Source organism: Armigeres subalbatus, chromosome 2 (assembly GCF_024139115.2).
Source record: "Armigeres subalbatus isolate Guangzhou_Male chromosome 2, GZ_Asu_2, whole genome shotgun sequence".
In the NCBI taxonomy this organism is placed as follows: Eukaryota; Metazoa; Arthropoda; class Insecta; order Diptera; family Culicidae; genus Armigeres; species Armigeres subalbatus.
In genome coordinates this window covers 375668672-375688171 of record NC_085140.1, presented here as the reverse complement: position 1 = coordinate 375688171, position 19500 = coordinate 375668672, and the positions used below count along the sequence as shown (strand labels likewise).

Here is a 19500-nt window from a genome sequence, read left to right as displayed (position 1 = left end):
AGAAATAAATAAAACATTTCTCGCTTAACTTTTCAAAAGGACCTAAGTAACATTTTTTTCATTAATTAATTTGAGTACTGCAATCAAAACTCGCTTAACTTTTCAAAAGGACCTAAGTAACATTTTTTTCATGAACTGATTTGAATAGCGCAATCAACAGAACAATATGAAAGCTATTGATTGCAGTATTCAAATAAATTCATGAAAAAAATGTTACTTAGGTCCTTTGGAAAAGTTAAGCGAGAAAAGCTTTCATGTTTTTCTATATTGATTGCGCTATTCAAATTAATTCATGAAAAAAATGTTACTTGGGCCTTTTGAAAAGTTAAGCGAGATTTTAAATATAGCAGGTTATGGATGCAAAAGCATATTTTATTCTTTGATTGCAACATAAACTCGATTCAATTGAAATATGAAAACGTCGATCAGCGAATCTGAATTCTCTCTCGTACCGTGCGCTAAACCAAACTTTGTCATCCGTGTTGTTCCATTTTGTGAGACATTATACATTCACTTTCGACGTTGGTTTTAAACTGCAAATCGGAAAAAAATCGGACAGCGCAAGTCGATGTTGTCAAATTTTATATAGTTGAATTGCTGAAAACAGTAAATTTTCTGATCTGAAGCCGTGATCGTTCGCTTCGCCGTACTATGGCATTTGCTGGGGCTAGGCCCCGGGTTCGGACATTTGAATCGCACAGCTGTCGAAAGTATACCACTGATTAATCCACCTAGGGGAAAGTATGCCATTGAACAATTGTTATACTGCAGATTATCGATCGATTACCAGTTTCGTGGAAATGAAAATCAAAAATCGCGCAATGGCGGAAATGGCAGATAAAAATACAATTACCGAATACGAAAAACTGCACATCGAATCTTTGGACTTTGGACTTTGATGTTTTACAATCTGTAGAAAAAAGGAACCATTACAGTATTTGCAATCTTTTTCGTCGAAACAAATCAAACTCACCTTAAAATCTGGCAGAAGTTAATGCTATCGGATGGTTCCTCCGAATCTCTATATTCCGGCACAGGATGAACACCTTTCAATATAAGTTAAGTTTTTACTATTTCATTTGTTTCTACCACAAATAACATTGAAAAACGAAGACATTCACTGAATAAGCTTTGAATCGTCTCACACAATGCGCCATTTTGCTCCCGACGCTAGCGCTTAAATCTTTTGGTCGGTGAATGCTATAGGAAGACATTCAGTCGGTCATTTAATTCAAGTCTTGATCAAATGCATGGCATGTGTCGCAAGTATGATCATTATGAGAGTCAAATGAATTTGATGAGAATGAGAATTTTAGCAAAGTATGAGAAATGACACATACATTTAAGGGGCCAATTTTCTTGCGTGCACATGTGCTGCACATAAAATGCCAATCTAAAAAAACAACAAAAACAAGCGAGCTGATTTTCGGGATGTACAGAAGTTCGCTTTTCCTCAACAGCACGACTCGTGTTTTGTAGTTGCATTCCTGGTTGTGTATCATGCAATTGTAAGCTTTTCAAATTTCACTAGCCGTGATAAACGCCTGTCAGCCTAAGCCACTGTCAGCCTAAGAACCCCTTTTTTCCAGAAAAAAACGACATTGCAATTTTCCCACCAATCGTGAGAGAAAAGAAAAATGCACTCACTCCCTCTTCGGATTAAGACCTTTTTCGTGGCTTAAGGGGGAATAAAAGTTGGCAACACACCACTACTAGGGGCCCTCCTTAGCCGTGCGGTAAGACGCGCGGCTACAAAGCAAGACCATGCTGAGGATGGCTGGGTTCGATTCCCGGTGCCGGTCTAGGCAATTTTCGGATTGGAAATTGTCTCGACTTCCCTGCACTGAACTGATCTCACACGTCCATTTTACCTGAAAATTCAGGTAACCTCCTGAAACCATGTAATTATTTCCTCTTACGTGACAACCGTACAACTTATCGGTATGACAATAAACTTCATCTGAATGTCAGGTAAAAGTTACGTGAATTTTGGGTAAAATTTATTGGAATTTACGGTAAATAAAATTATGTGTTTTTCTTGCGTTCAAGATGGCGGCAGTGGCTTCTGTAGCAGACTTATTAGACGATTTAAATTTTCCGGAAAGCGTGCTAGAAATTTTTCAATGTGCGTTTGGATTACCAGATTGAGTAATTTTAAAACTAATTTTCCGAAATAATATCTTTCCAGCTTGCGGAATCGGACCGTTTGAACTGATCAAGATTTCTGCCGAGGAGTTGGAAGAGTACTTGTCCCAATCCGATGTAGACTGGGAAATTGAATACATTTTTGGAATAATCACATCTTGGCGCAAACGAAATGTGAGTAAAATACTTGAAAAAACAATAATTAATTTGTTAATCGGCTGGTTTTGTTTAACAATTCAGAAATCAGCTATCCTCAATTTATTAGGAGGAGCAACGAAAGGCAATCCCCAGCATCTACTTCTAACATCGGATGCCGCAATAAGTATTCCGACCCACTTTCCTGAAAAAAGCGCGTGCCAGCCAATCGAGGCACCGGATGAGTGCTCCTTGTCTTCCAACTACAAAGCAGAGATAGTCGTGCCCGAGGTAGCAGTGGACATCAATTCCGGATGTTTATCTCCCAAAGATCCTACTGATGATAAAACAAACCTCGCAGGAACAGTGGCAGTTGCGCAAACTAGTGTCGTGGTGCCTGTCGGCTGTACAAATCACACAGAACAAAATCCGGAAATAACTAGAAGCACACATTGTCAACATAGCGTGATCAAGTTTTTGGAATCATCTTCCGAAGATCTTCCCGGTAACCACCAATCAGGAACAGCAATAACAACACAAATTTCCGGATCTTCTGCCTTCTACAACAGTTCGACGGTTGCTAACTCGACGACTTCAACGAGCAGTATTCCCAAGCCCTCTACTTCGAGAAGTCATGCAATTGATCCTACATGTGAATTGGGTAAGTCAATTATCACAATGCTTAGTAGTAATTTATAGGAAAGCGACCACGATATTGTAGTATGTTTATGTTCATATCTCGGATACTTATTCAAAAGGACGTATGTGATTTTGTAAACAAAGATTCAAACGTCAATTTGTCCGATCTGATAGCACTCCCACGCAAACCAACACCACAGACCGGTAGGGGAAGCCTTCGGCTACCTGTTGGTGGTATTGGTTTGCGTGGGAGTGCCATGAGATTGGACAAATCGACGTTTGAATCTTTGTTTACGAAATCACATACGTCCTTTTGAATAAGTATCCGAGATATGTTTCGTTTATATGTATTAGGTAAGAGAATCACGTATATCACTTGATTTGTAGCGAACATTTTAAACACACTTTTTTTCTAAATATAAATAAAAATAGAAAACTCAGCAAAGCTGGAACAGATCAAGCTCTATTGAATAAAAGTGATAAGCAGAGGATTTCTTTGCAGTTTATCACCTCTGAATGCAAGTTTGCATTGTTTTCTATCGTTCTGAGGTGATAAAAGACAAAGAAATTCGCTGCTCGTCACTTTTATTCAAATGAGGGGAAGTCGACGAAGAGAATAATCTCTTGCGACATTCGCCCTTATTCCAGATAGTGCTTGAGATATGCGATTATAGATAGTTTACTTTTATACAATAACAATAACTACGTATTGTGAAAAAAGCGTTCAATTCAACAACTTGCTCACAATGAATTTGGTCAAGATTTTCCCGTATCCGTCTGGTTAAAATAATAAATAGTTGATTCCCCAACGACACTGCGCGAGTGTAATTTAAGAAATAGAGTGTACAAGTCACCATTCATTGGCATGATCCTTTGTACAGGTAATTTGTAATTTAATTAGTGATATGCGCAATCTGATACTATTGTCTTAAATATTTATTTGACTAGTTAGTGGAATTAAATTTCACTTAAGTCGCCGTTTCGTTGCATGGTGTTTGGGGTTTTAAATACTATCACGCAGAAAAAAACTATTGTAAAAACAATAATATCTCATGTAAAATCAAAAAGAATTTAACATTGTTTTGGAAGAAAACATCTTTGTTTTAAAAATCAAGGATTGTTGAAATAAAAAGAAAATATTTTTAAACTTTAATTGGTATAATGATTTGAAACTTCGCTTTACTGGTAACGTCGTAACGTGTAACTCGCTAATTACAATAAATATTGTTGTTTTTAAAAGAGATTTCTTATTAAATCAATTTGCTTTCTCATTAAAAATACATTCAAAACATTTTTGTTTTAATGATTCTTTATTTTTTAATTAAAGTTAGATATAATTGTTATAACTAAGATAGGTGTGATTTAAATTTAAATTTCTTTTAAATTCTTTTTTGAGAATGACTCAAACATACATGTTGCTATTTATGCATGTCACGTGTTTATTCCAATGCATTCTTTTTATTTTATAACAATCTCAGTCACTTTATTCCTATATTTTTAGTTTCTTAGAAGCAAAATTTGAAAAAAAAAAACCTTTACGAATCGTATACTACATCTTCAACACCGATTATTTAATATTTTCCTTTTGATTTCCGATCTTCACCTATTTAAACGAAAGTCCATTGATTTGAAATTATGAAGAAAACACATAGGTACAATAAGATACTGGAAAACATATATGACATGCACAAATAGCAACATAGTAACAATAAACAGGTAATGTACTCACATGCGTGAATTAGATCAATTCTAATAGAACACCATGCATTCACTTATAATTAACAGCAGTCGCCGCCCACCTGATAGCTTTTCAGGTTGTTTCACCAAAAAAAGTTTTAAGTTTTCTGTATTGGACTCTCGTTGACTGCGATAGTGATAGATATGTGTTCTGGTGGGTTGTACGGGAAGGCTTGTACAATTGGTAACGACGTTCCGGTCGCCGTTGTGCCGGAGCTGTTGTTAAAGTTTAATTATAACAGTAATTTTGTTACTATCGTGGTGTCCGTGTTGGTATCGCGAAAATCTTGCAAAAATAGTATCGTCCAGCTTGAAAAAGAAAAAAAAAATAACACAATGACGGAACTTAATTTAGTTAGACGTTTTACTATATTGACGATTGTCGAATCTCCATGCACCATCCACATACCGTAGCGATCTCGTTGTTTACACAGCATAGCACCTTGTCCCATGACCATCTCGTTGTCATCATGACAAGGAGGTCGATCAAGTTAGCTGCTACTGTTGAGATCCCGGATGCTTGTGTTCCTGCCATCGGCTTCTCCTGGATTCGCGAAACTTTTCCCATCATCGGTACCTTTATGAAGAAATTGTTTAATCAATACACATTAATAATGGATTAATTAACTTACCTACCTGTACGTTCAATACTGCTGCTGCTAAGCAAAATTATTTTGGTACAGATTAAAATTATTAACTTTCCGGTATCCAACAAAAATTAACAAACTTTTTTTTTTGTTTTTGACGTTTATGTGAGCGTTTTTCTTTTTCTTAAATGTTATGCGAGCGTTATTCTGGCGACCAGAGTCTATTATATATAGAGTTACGCAAAGAGTGAAGCCAAATCTACCTATTGAACTGTCAAACCGTCTACCTATCGAGCAAAGTAAACAAATGATTGTTGGTATGGCGGAAGTATTGTTATCGCCTGATGATTATTATGGCGAATTAAAACTCATGAATTGAAATGTATTAGATTAGTTCTAGAAACAGCTTCAAAAAACTTCAACACACCTTCCAATTAAGTTGCAACAAGAAACTCTCCTTTTTCACTCTGTAGGTGACTTTGGTTATCGAATTAAAAGCTTTAGAAGTGATCACTCCCGTGAAGTCACTTGAAGGGTTGAACAAAAATGAAAAGAATAAGAGTAAGAAGATCCTCTTTGCGCAACTCTATATAATACTCTGGATTTGGCTTCACTCTTTGCGTAACTCTATATATAATAGACTCTGCTGGCGACATGCCGTTACACGGAAGGTTGCTGCATAGGATGACAAAAAGTAACTAAACTTTGAATCTAAATCAAACTTTATTGATTCAACAATAAATTACATTAGTTTTACAATAATATTATTATAAATTGTATTATTGAAACAAACATTATTTTATTTCAATATCATGTAAACAAATATTATGAAACCAATAATAATTGATGTAAATTCAAATAAATTCAATCATTTGAAAATAAAAAACGATATTATAATTTCAATTGAAGTAAATTTCTGTCCGTGTAGTAAATACTTATCCTAGACTATTTTTTTAAATTTCGTTTCGTACTAGCAAGTCGCCAAAGAACTGTAGAAGGCGCAGGTGATAAAAACAACAACGAAGCTTTTACAAGTTCCCCGGATTTCACTGTCAAATTGTTGAGTGAGCTTCTTCTCAGCACTGAGGAAGGAAAGGATATAATTCAAAGATCCACCTTGGGTGAACTGAGCGAGGCCAAACAATTGGCCTTAGCCGGAATCATTGCGAAGTACCATCTGGCGTCTACGAGTTCCCTTCGTGCCGATATTCTGCAGAAATATACATTGGCTATCACTACCCTCTTCAAGTCAGAACGTGAGGTAAGTAAATCTATTGTACAAATTTAAAAAAGACCAAAAATAAGAGCATTAAACCGTCAAAATAAAATAAGAGCATTAGAACAATCAATGCACTATGGTCCAGGATACAGATTTACGCGGAAAGATGAATTTTACGCCAAAACTATATTTTTTAGAAAAAACTGTTGTTCTACAAAATTGTTCGAAATAGTAAGGCCATCATTATGGTTTTACCAAAAAATAGGGTGGCCCATCATATAAAAAAATTAGGAAATATTTTTTTTATTTCTTGGAATATTGACATGTTATGTTCTACAAAGTTGTAGCATAGCTTATTCCAATCAATTTTGCTAAAAAAAATTTCTGTAGCTCTTAAGTTGGCTGATTTAGAGCAATTTTACCTAATTGGATTAGGGTGTACCTAAAAAAAAAACAGTATTTTTGATCTATTTTTTTGTTTTAGATTTCTCGAAAAAGTCGTCTTCAGGTGACTTTTAGAGCTCAAAAAATGCAACTTTTGATGGGTAAATATGCACAATATCTTTTTCCGATCAAAAGTTATAATCGTTTTTCTGTCAAAATTACATTTTTTTCATAAGTTGATATCTCCGGTTAGGGCAGACCAAAAAATATGTTTACACGGCATTTGAAAGATAAATTAATATTAATATGTCAAAAAATTGGGGATATGTTATTTTTTTATCTCAAGTTTTACCAATTTTACTAAAACCATGTTTTTTTTTAAATAAATTAATATAACTCGACAACGGAAAAAGATACAGACGATATTCTTATAGCAAAATACGCGTTATGAAAAGCCCCAAAAGTCTTCAGAAGATGACATTCGTGAGAAATGAAAAATAAAAAATCTACAGCTCTAACACTTTTTATAAGTTTTATCATTATCATCGTATTGCAAGATTTACGAGAAAAGATGCATTTTCGGTCTGAAGCATACTTTTAAGAAACAAAATTTGTTCTACAAAGTTGTTCTGGATACTTGGGCCCTTATTTTAGAGTTACCGAAAAATAGGGTGGGCCATTTTATAAAAATGTAAAATTTTCATTTTTTTATTTTGCGGAATATTGACGTAAAATGTTCTACGAAGTTGTAGCACAGCTTTTTCCAATCAACTTTGCTATATAAACTTTTTATGTAGCTCTTAAGCTCACTTGTTTAGAGTAATTTTACTTACCAGGATTAGGGTGTCCCTCAAAAAACAAGATTTATGATCAGCCCACTTCATTTTTATTTTTCACGGATGTCATCTTCTGAAGACTTTTGGAGCTTTTCAAAACGCGTGTTTTGCTATAAGAATATCGTCTGTATCTTCTTCCGTTGTCGAGTTATATCAATTTATTTGAAAAAACATGATTTTAGTAAAATAGGTGAAACTTGAGATAAAAAAATAACATATCCCCAATTTTTTGACACAATGAAGAATATTAATTTCTCTTTTAGATGCCGAGTGAACATATTTTTTTGGTCTGCCCTAACCGGAGATAGCAACTTATGAAAAAAAATGTAATTCTGACAGAAAAACGATTATAACTTTTGATCGGAAAAAGATATTGTGCATATTTACCCATCAAAAGTTGCCTGAAGACGACTTTTTCGAGAAATCTGAAACAAAAAAATTAGATCAAAAATACTGTTTTTTTTAAGTACACCCTAATCCAATTAGGTAAAATTGTTCTAAATCAGCCAACTTAAGAGCTACAGAAAAAGCTTTTTTAGCAAAATTGATTGGAATGAGCTGCGCTACAACTTTGTAGAACATAACATGTCAATATTCTGAGAAATAAAAAAAAAATTTCTAATTTTTTTTATATGATGGGCCACCCTATTTTTTGGTAGAACCATAATGATGGCCTTACTATTTCGAACAATTTTGTGGAACAACAGTTTTTTCTTAAAAATATAGTTTTGGCGTAAAATTCATCTTTCCGCGTAAATCTGTATCCTGGACCATAGTGCAATGATAGCAATATTTATTTGATTAAACATATTTTTTTTCGAAATCCATCGAATTTAATCGAAAAATACGATGTTAAGAATATCTGTCGATTTCTATTTACAATATGTAAAGGAAACAAATATTGAAGAAAAAATGTGTTGACATAATGTAATATACATAATGTATATGCAACATAATGTATGTTGTAGGTTATAGAAAAGATTGTTATATTTAACTAAACATATTGTTCTTATCAATTCTAGGAAAACTATTTCATCCCACGAGGAGGCGATCGTCGTAACATCGGTGGGAAAATTGCCAATAAAATAGGCAATTTGAAACAGAAGAGAAGAAGAAACGACGTGAGAGAAGAAGCGCACTTGAAAAAGCTCAAACCTGATGAATCCGGTGAAGATACCGTTGACGAAATGTCAAGAGAAGCTGAAGAATGGCTTGCTTTGAATAATAGTCCATGGTCCACAGTACTTGACAAATGGAATGCAAGCTTCACTTCACGTAAGCGGTTGCTGTCAAATAGGAAATCAACTGTAAAAATCATCAAAACCTACAGTCACTACAAACAAGCATACGGTTTTCAACTGGTAAGTAATTTAACTGTATCACAGAATAGTATTATCATAGACAAACAGACGTAGCTCGTAGAAAAATTTCATCCACCATAGATTTAATAGACGCTTTAAATTACTTGTTTTACATACAGAGGCCAGCGCGTAGTATACCCTCATTTTTACATTTAACATTAGCATCTTTGGTTGACATCATCAAAAGATATTTTAGTTACTAGATAAAGATTGTCGCTGTCGTCGCTGTCCGGATCATCTTTTGCTGGCGAGGATAGGGGAGCTAAATGTCAAAGAAGGAAAATCCATACGATTTGACAGGTATGTACCACACATGTTTCGGACAGCAGAACAAAGGGAACCAAAGCGACAATCTTTATCTAGTAACTAAAATATCTTTTACATCATCGTACTAAAAATAATTTTTTGTAACATGTAAATAACTGAAGCGTTATTTCGGTAACTCAACCCTTTTAACCGAATCATAGCCCATTCCTACTACAACCTTTATCACTTGATGAAGAGTATCTTATATTTATAAATTAAATGTCTGAGCTATTACTTCAAGTATCAACTATTTATTTAATAGAATTTGTAATCCGTTCATATTCATGTCGCTGGGAATAGTGCATACAGTGAAGCTTTCATAATGCTACATTTAGACAGGGCAAGTGAACTGAGCATCTATACATTTTCGCACAAATCACTTTGAAATTAAGTTGAACTAGAAACCAACTTGGACCGACTTGTTCAACCTTAAGCATTGATTAGAAAATTATTAAGAGTTTTTCAGAAGAATGTCTTTACTACTAACCCATATATTTTCTGTCAAATCCCGCTGTAGAGACTAGCATGAACATGGACATCACGGTAGTGCTGACGTTATCACGGTAGTAGCACAGACAAACAGACATAACACTCGACAAATTTCCATCGTTCACTGATTTACTGTTCAATTCAAATAATCATTAGTTGGCCAATCGATCACTCGTGGCGTGTGCATCGAATTTACTCTATATTGAGATTTGCTCATTATCGCTATCTAGTTCGCGATTAGCCCATGTAGCTGAAGTCAACAGATGTCGTTAGTGTTTGAACGACGATGGATTTGATGAATGAATGTTCAATGTATTATGTCTGTTTGTCTGTGGTAGTAGTGTTAAAAATGTAAATAATATATTTTATATCAAGATTCGTTTCATCAATTAATATAGATCGAACAAGAAACTTAAAAAAAGAACTTATATCATATTAAAACGCTGTTTTACATTTAAAATATTATTTTATAGATTGATGCTGACTTTCGACTTCTGTCGCTTGGACAATCGACTGGTTTGCAAACATTGGCCACTATTCGCCCTGCATTGATCTCCTACATATCCAAAAAGGCATTGGATCCATCAGCTGAAAATTTGTTGAAGCTATTGACGAGTTGCTCTACAAGTGAAAGTAATATAAACAAATGAACCTAATGATTACTTTTTAACTTTAAACTTCTTTTTCTTTTAGATACCAGGCATTGTGCTCTCTTGTTAGCTTTGCATACAGTATTACCACCTATTGCAGCAGGAGCACGATACAAACCTACAGTTTGTGTAGCCCAAGAAGATACAGTTGTATTTGCAACTTCTCTGGATGAAGCAAAAGGGAAAGTAGAAAACATTTATTCAGGATACGAGGAACGAAATCTACCACTTGTCCCAAAACTAATGTTCATTGGATCGGGGGTAACCCAGATTGACGGTCCTTTCTACGTGTATTATGGTGACATATGCTACGAGTTGGACTCAGCAGCGCGAGCGACGGACGTACTTTTGAAACTGTCATCTGTTTTCGGGCTACCATTCTCTAAACTGTCGAAGCTAGTTTGGCAGTTTCTTAGCTGTTATGTTTATCGAGTCTCTCATCGTGAAACATATGCAGCAATAAACCGACTGACGAGATTCCTTGATTTATACCATAAATAATTTCATATGAAAATGATCCCTTGTATGCTAACCAATTGTAATGCTTGCTTTTTCGACGTGAACGTCTACTTGGACCATTTGAAAAATGTACACGTAGTCCCAACAGCTTACCGTTATCGATGTACAGTACCACATTGCTCTCAAATATTTTCTATGTTTTACCCATTTAAAAAGCACATAACGAAGCATTTACTGTCAACCGATCCGTCCCATACTAATATTCAGGAGCAGAATGAATTAAGTTATGATAACAGGGAACAAACTGTACAAAATGGTAATAGCCAAATACCTAGTAAAAAGCAAAAGATGGAGGACGATACAAGTAGCGATTTAAATGGAATTTCTTATTGTTATAAGGCAATTGATGAAAAATCTGTTAATTTCACATTGGGCATGCACATGAAAAATAACATGACCCGCAAAGATGTCTATGAAATTCAAGATCAAGTGTCTGAAATATTCAGAGAAGTAGCTTGTCAATTAGAGCAACTTGATGTGAAGTTTGATGATCCAGAGATAGAATTTAGTTTTAAGTGCTACCTAGTTAAACTTAAGCAAATGTTTTCGTTTATAAGTTCTGATCATAAATTTTTTAAGCATCTACGCATTAATGGAGGATTTCAGTTGCCAGTAATGATATCTATTGAAAACGACAATATCAACCGAAAACCAGTTGATGTAGTGAATGAAGCAGATATTGACACAATCGCTAGTTACTTGATGCTAATGCCTATTGATTATCAAATTAAATCTTTTTTCGAATGCGATGATTTGCTAGAACAAACCATTACAAATACGAACAAATTAGAAAAGACATCTATCATTACCAATTACGTTTCTACTTGCAAATGGAAGGCAATTAAAGAAAAGTATAAGGAAGATATCGTCATTCCATTATGGTTTTACAGTGACGAGTTTGAGGTTAATGATCCACAAAGCTCGCATAGTAATCGGCATGCTGTCTGTGGATTATATTACAGCTTTCCTACAATTCCCGAAGAGTTTCAAGCAAAACTATGTAATATATTCGTAGCAGGTATGATTAAAAAGACTGATATAAAAACTGCAGGATTCAATAAGTTATTGAATGTTCTCGTAAAGAAATTTAAAACTATTGAAGAGGAAGGAATCATGTTCACATTGAATAACCAACCAACGTTAGTGCGGTTTGTGTTGTCTTTGGTACAAGGGGACAATTTGGGGGTGCATTCATTGCTCCTTCTATCTAGTGGTTTCAATTCCACTTTCTATTGTCGTTTCTGTAGGCGACCGAAGGATTTACTTAAGACAGATATAAAAGAACACGCGGATTGTATGCGTCGTAAGCATGATTTTGAAGAAGACCTTGCAGCTAATCGACATTGTGATACAGGTATATCAGGAAATTCTATATTCAATGAGTTACCATCCTTTCACGTAGTGGAGAACATAAGTGCAGATGCAATGCATGATATGTATAGTAATGGAATTTGCAAGTATGGATTTACCGAAGCGCTTGATTACTTTGTTTATACGAAAAAATATTTCACATTAAGTGAGTTCAATACGAGGAGAAAACAGTTCGCCCAATTATGTATAGATAATGAACTAAAACGTATGCCAGATGTAACAGAAAGTTACAGTAGCAGGGAAAAAAGGAAAACGGTTTCGTTACGAATGACATCAAGTGAAATGCGTTGTTTTACGCACTATTTTACCTTAATTATAGGCCAGTCCATTCCAACCGACGATCTTGTATGGACCTATTGCAAATCATTGATTAATTTAGTTGAATCATGCCTTCAGCACTCATTCTCATTCGATAACATTGAACATTTGCGTAACCAGATTAGTAGCCATCATAGTTTATATCTAAAATTGTTTAAAACTGACCTTAAGCCTAAGCATCACTTTATCACCCATTATCCATCCATCATTAAAACTTCTGGGCCGATTATTAAAATGATGTGCTTTCGTTATGAAGCTAAACTTAGAGCATTCAAACAATATGCTCACGTAATGTCTTCAAGGAAAAATCTATGCTACACTCTTGGAGTTAAGGCCAGCTTGCAATTCTATTTTGATTTAACTCACAAAAACTTCAACAACAACTGCCATGCTAACAACTTTCGTATAGGTGACTTAAGACTAAGGCATTACTTCAGTAACTTACTTCAACCATTACGCTTAAATTCGGAATTCACTGTTATGTTCTCGAATGATATTGAATATAAGGGAACCAAGTACAAGGCTGGTAATTTCATGCCATTAATAGAAAACAATAAAATGCAGCTGTATGAGATTTTAGAGTTTATTGCATTAGAAGGTTGTATGTACATAGTCATTCAGCAATGGGAAATTGGCGAATTTAATAACCATTTCTTGGCATACCAAGCTAAAGCACGGACACACATAGTTGAAATAATTGATATTGATGTATTTAATACGTTACCGATCATGTTATATCATATTGGCGGCAGTTTTATATTAAGAGAAATTTTGTAACTGATTACAATTAACATATATGTATACCCTGATGTATACATTTCTGGGAACGAAATATATGTCAATTCAATTGATAAATAATGAATAAATGTAATTAAACGTAGTATGTGAGTATGGATTTTCATTTCGATGCAGCACTTACATGCATTAATGACTGCTACAGTGAGATTTGTGTTTTGATGGAAGCGATTTGTTTGAACAATGCATAGTGCTAAATATCGCTTATCATCAGAAATCTGTCTCACTTTAGTCATTAATGTTTGTATGCTGCAGTATGTATCTAATTACTTAAAGTATATAAAAACCACGAAAAAATCACGTGGAACCTACTGAAACATCCCGTAAGATCTACGTTACAAACAGGTTAAACCTACGTGAAACAATCATGGATATCACCAACATGGCCGGTAAAAGCTACGTAAAATTCACTTAAACTCTACCTGAATCACATAGACCAAAATCGAGATTCCGATTCACGTAGAATTCACCTGAATAGTAAGGTGGAAAATATCTACGTGTATTTGCAGGTAGATGCTACGTTAATTTTTTTTGCAGTGTGGGCATAAAAGTATCATCGTGTTAGCCTCATGATATACGAATGCAAAAATGGTAACCTGGCTTAGAAACATCGCAGTTAAAAACTGTGGAAGTGTTTAATAAACACTAAGCTGCGAGGCGGCTCTGTCCCAGTGTGGGGATATAATGCCAAGAAGAAGAAGAAGAAGAACACACCACTACTAAAATCCGATTTTTTTGAAAGAGTGTTTGTGATATTGTCCGGTGTTGCACTAACACAATCACAATTTTCCTAAGAACGGAAAGAGACAGATGACACACCGCAGGTGGTGCATCATTCAGAAAACTTGTTTTCTTTGCCCAACTTTCCTTCACTCAGTGAACTGGACTAATGAAATTCTCGCTTAACTTTTCAAAAGGACCTAAGAAACATTTTTTTCATGAACTGATTTGAATAGCGCAATCAACAGAACAATATGAAAGCTATTGATTGCAGTATTCAAATAAATTCATGAAAAAAATATTACCAAATCCTTTGAAAGATTAAACAATCTCTTAACTTTCAAAGGACCTAAGTAACATTTTTCATGATTTAATTTGAACAGCGCAATCAACTAAAAAACATGAAAGCTATTGATTGCAGTATTCAAATAAATTCATGAAAAAAATGTTACTTAGGTCCTTTTGAAAAGTTAAGCGAGAATTCATAACTGGCGCCTTATGAATCATCGACTGCTTAATCCACCAAGAGCGGTAATTATACGCAGCAATCTTCCCAAGTATTCAAGCGTCGATGGGCATGTGGTCTACCTAGCGGCCTCCTGACCAGTGTTGTAAAATGTCATTTGCATTCGTTTGTATATTTTTTCCAGAACTTGTTCAGAAATTAGATATCGGTTCCTGAGGTATGTCGAACTTATAGCCCTTAAATGTGCCTACAACTTTGTCTAATAAGGCATTGCTGTAAATATGTAATCTGGGGCGTGGGAGGCAAAATGTCATTCAAATGACATTATGTCAAATGACACGTGACATTTTGGAAAGTTTTCACTCTCCAGCCTCAGATGTTATATTTAGAGCAATGTACCCTTGGAAAAAAATATAGCCCTACTCAAGCGTTATGAGTACATCTAAAAATATGAAGTGAATTTTTCTTCTGAAAAAAGTTAAAAACAAATTAGTCAAATGACATGCAGATGACATTTTACAAGCCTGCTCCTGACCCCTACGTACATGGTTCGAACCCAGTCTGCCGCACTTTACTTTTTTTTTAAATGGATATCATCGTTGATAAGGCAATATATTGAAATTCATACCGATACATTGTGGCAAATTTTCATAAGGCGTTTGATTGAAAATCATACGTCCATTTTCCTCAGTGTTGAAAAAAGATATTTTAGTTACTAGATAAAGATTGTCGCTTCGGTTTCCTTTCTTCTGCTGTTCGAAACACGTGTGGTATCAAACTGTCAAATCGTATGTATTTTTCTGAGATTTTTCCTTCATTGATCCCCTAGCCTCGCCAGCAAAAGATGTTCCTGTTGGAATATCAGGTAGTGTGTGACGCTGTAGATCGAAGATGGATAAGAAGCAGCAACCAGTTAGTTGTAGTTGCTCTTCGGTATAGATTAAGGAAGTTTGTTATGGACTATTGTATATACCTGTTGTTGAATAAAGAGAGCTGCAGCTGCTGGCAGAGTTATCAGTCAGTAGCCTGCCGTGGAGTAAGAGGCAACTCTAGTATTTGTTGTTCTTTGTGAGAGGGATCCCTTCTCCGGCCAACAGGTTATGGGCCCAGGAACAATTCCCGCTCTCTATCTTAGTGGGATGTTATGGCCGTCGACGTTATCGCAGTGGGATCATGGATCGGCCGCATAAGTCGCGTGGCGAAGTGGGATCATGGGTCAGCCACGTAAGTCTTGGGTAGCGCCGGACGGAATTCATCAGGAGGTTGGAACGTTCGGTAGGATGCTGGCTGGTCAGCAGAAGTCCTAGAGGAGCGTCGGAACATTCAGGAGCTGGTCAACAGGGTGCTGTGCAAACGTCGGATAGAGGCCATTTGTACGGGCAACGGATTAGGCCAGGAGGAATTGTTCAGCGAAGAGGAGCTCTGGACGGGAGGCTCGGTGTTAGGAGGAGCTAGGCGAGTTGCACCGCGTGCACACTAAGGAGGAGTGTTGGAATATCAGGTAGTGTGTGACGCTGTAGATCGAAGATGGATAAGAAGCGGGCGCCGGTTAGTTGTAGTTGCTCTTTGGTATAGATTAAGGAAGTTTGTTATGGATTATTGTATATACCTGTTGTTGAAATAAAGAGAGCTGCAGCTGCTGGCAGAATTATCAGTCAGTAGCCTGCCGTGGTGTAGAGAGGGAACTCTAGTTGTTATTCTTTGTGAGATGGGTTCCCTTCCTCTGGCCAACAGTTCCGGACAGCGACGACAGCGACAATCTTTATCTACACTGAAAAAAATTCTATGGTAACGGTTACTATTTTGTAGACTACGCCATGTTTTTAAAACAACCACAAATTTTCAGTTAAATTAACCACGCATTCGGACAAATTCACCACTGATTCAGTTCATGCAACAACATACCACCAGGACTACAGTTGATTTTTACTGCGCGCATGGTAAAATCAAACGGGTTTGTTGTCTGCTGAAAATCGTCGGTGCGTATTCTTAAATTAACCCTCGGAATGGTAGTTTCGACCGCAACATTTTTTTGCGTGTAGTAACTTAAATATATTTTGTGTTGAGCTCCAAAAACATGACGTCGTGCGGTCGGTGGCATCTTATCTTATAAATATCTTTTGTGGAATAGGTCTTCTCATGTGACACCGAGGCATGCCGAGACTGCATTTGTTTACAACCTCTGAACAGGTCTGCAATCCGAAGCTGTCACTTTCTCGCTTAACTTTTCAAAAGGACCTAAGTATCATTTTTCATGAATTAATTTGAATAGCGCAATGAACAGAACAACAGAGCTATTGATTGCAGTATTCAAATTAATTCATGAAACAATGTTACTTAGGTCCTTTTGAAAAGTTAAGCGAGAACTGTCTATGAACCATTGCATCATGACGTCATCGACAAATTTTTTTTACCCGTGTTCAAATGGCGAGTGAAGTTTCATGAGGGCAATGTTTACATTTTTTTTAAATGGAGTTTTTGGCTCGTGCAATCGTCTATTGACGATAAAATCAGCTGTTTTTAAACGTCTCGTGAAAAGGCTTATTGTTGAATTTTTTTACGGACACAGTGTAGAAAGCGTGCGTTCGCCTATCTCTTTCCTGTTTGAGTGCCACCCCTGCTTACGCTGCCAAAATGTCATTCTGACAGCGCAACTACTTCCGCCTGTTTTCATTCTCTCTCTTTTTCCGTCATCTTCGATTGAAGAAACTGCACACTTTCGTGTCAGCTTTAAAAATTCAATCAAATTTAGTGAAATTTCGATAAAATGGTTAGTGTTTGTTGTTGAATAGTCGGCGCAGATAATGTGCTCTCCGATGTGGTATAAATTGTGTGAATTACGTTGGTCGTTTTCCTATAAAATCGATATGTTTGCGGTGACTTGATAGCGATTATGTGTGTGTTGTGTGTGCGCTGCGATCCTTGGTTATGTGGAGTGTTGATGTCAACAAATTCTCCCGAGACCGGAAAATAATAGCTGTGATTTGATTTCTGTTTCCAGGCCAAGCGTACCAGGAAAGTCGGAATCGTTGGTAAATATGGTACCCGTTATGGTGCCTCCCTGCGAAAAATGGTGAAGAAGATGGAAATCACTCAGCATGCCAAGTACACCTGCACATTCTGCGGCAAGGTAAGATTTATACACAGGGCTGGTAACGTCTAATTCAAGCTCTATCTGGTAAAAGGGCGAATGTCGCAAGAGAGAATTCTCTTCGTCGACTTCCCCTCTTTTAAATAACAGTGACAAGCAGAGGATTTCTTTGCAGTTTATCACATCAGAATGCAAGTTCGCATTGTTTTCTATCGTGCTGAGGTGATAAACCACAAAGAAATCCACTGCTTGTCACTTTTATTAAAAAGAGGGGAAGTCGATGAAGAGAAACCTCTCTTGCGACATTCGCTCTTATTCTAGATAGAGCTTGAATTTTAGTAATATTTAATACGAACGAAAGTCTTTTTAAAATGTTTCGTAGAGAATGTGAATGTCAATTTTAAAGGTAGAAACAATTAAGATACTATGATATGGAAATGCTAATATCATCTTCCAAATTCGGACGTACATGTTCATGATAGCATTAGAGGTGAAAGTATAGAATTGATAGTTCCGTTAGGATACGGCAGGCATGAAGAATGTTTTTTTATAGAAGTCGATTTGAAAGCGAGCGGAGGCAATATTTGTGATGCATATATCGCACGACCTTCCCCTTCTGCCAAACTCCCGTATGAAGGGGGAAGGAAGAATATCAATGTGGAAGCTGATATATCTCCACTGGCCAGTGCCAAAGCAGAGACCTAATGATATGCATAAGGTAAAACTTATACATTGCATTCGGCACAAACATTCCAAAACTTATACTTTTCATTAGCTTATCCCAAGCAACCAAAAGTTCAATTATTACCTATTTTTTTCCTAGAACCGAATTAATTGGTTCACTCTTGGTTAACAATCACAGCACCTTAACGGAACTTCAAAATTTACTTTTGCACTCCCACCATACAAAAAATTACTTAAAATGCGAACTGATTAAGCCACAACATCCCATCTTATCCGTACTTCTGGTTGCTTGGAAAGTCTTGTAGCGCTATGTCTTGTTCAGAATCTTTATTTAAGCTTCACAAACAAATATGGGCTTATATAAGGGTCACTACTTAAAACCACATTCAAACTTGTGAACACGTTTATTCGTTTAAACAGAAGGCTAATAGTATGTAATAACGCAACTTGCTAGCAATTGCGCAACAGAATTAAATGATAGTATAGATTATAATTCGATTCTCTCTATTTTAGGATGCCATGAAGCGTTCCTGTGTGGGGATTTGGTCCTGCAAGCGGTGTAAGCGAGTCGTCGCTGGAGGCGCCTGGGTCTACTCGACCACGGCTGCTGCCTCAGTGCGATCGGCTGTCCGTCGTCTGCGTGAAATGTAAACTGGCTGTTGTATTCCATCGAAATATTCGCTAAACCTAAGTGATCATCATGAAAGTCGGCACACGTACAAAGCTGCTAGTTTTGCCTTGGCAACACTAAGGAAAGGATGAGCAAAGTTAGGAATAAAAAAAAGGAGTCCATCTGAAGGGTGAAAATTGAAAGCAGTGTTGTTTTGTTGATGACAAAATCCGTTCTATCAATGTTTATTGGATTTTTCTATGTCGTCAGATCGTTGCTTTACAACGCAGGATGGTCAAATACTCCAGTTTGATTAATGATGAGAATGTGACGAGATGTGTTGATTTCGGCGCGAAAAACGCGTTGAGCTATCTTTTTTTTTAATCTTTAGGCGTTTTTAGATTAAGTTCCGCGTTGATATCTGGTAAAAAGGTTTGG

At 36.2% G+C, this 19500-nt stretch overlaps 2 protein-coding genes and 1 long non-coding RNA gene across 3 annotated transcripts; 2 read left to right on the top strand and 1 right to left on the bottom strand.

Annotated features, from left to right (window-relative positions):
• The first annotated feature begins 2049 nt into the window (after window positions 1-2049).
• LOC134210128 (uncharacterized) lies at window positions 2050-13576 on the top strand. Its single transcript, XM_062686152.1, has 7 exons — window positions 2050-2125; window positions 2189-2319; window positions 2386-2941; window positions 6218-6504; window positions 8705-9043; window positions 10312-10471; window positions 10532-13576. Exons 1-7 carry the CDS (start codon window positions 2050-2052, stop codon window positions 10987-10989), a joined length of 2007 nt encoding a protein of 668 aa, XP_062542136.1. The 3' UTR covers window positions 10990-13576.
• On the bottom strand, window positions 4272-5511 carry LOC134217259 (uncharacterized). Its single transcript, XR_009980964.1, has 3 exons — window positions 5293-5511; window positions 5066-5233; window positions 4272-4965 (listed from the first exon to the last, which is right to left on the bottom strand). It is a non-coding gene; the product is annotated as an uncharacterized LOC134217259 (long non-coding RNA).
• A 3718-nt stretch (window positions 13577-17294) lies between the features above and the next one.
• On the top strand, window positions 17295-19265 carry LOC134213107 (large ribosomal subunit protein eL43). The gene is made up of 3 exons (XM_062691720.1): window positions 17295-17447; window positions 17679-17807; window positions 18966-19265. The coding sequence occupies exons 1-3, from the start codon at window positions 17445-17447 to the stop codon at window positions 19101-19103; spliced, it is 270 nt and encodes an 89-aa protein (XP_062547704.1). The 5' UTR covers window positions 17295-17444; the 3' UTR covers window positions 19104-19265.
• The last annotated feature ends 235 nt before the right edge of the window (window positions 19266-19500 follow it).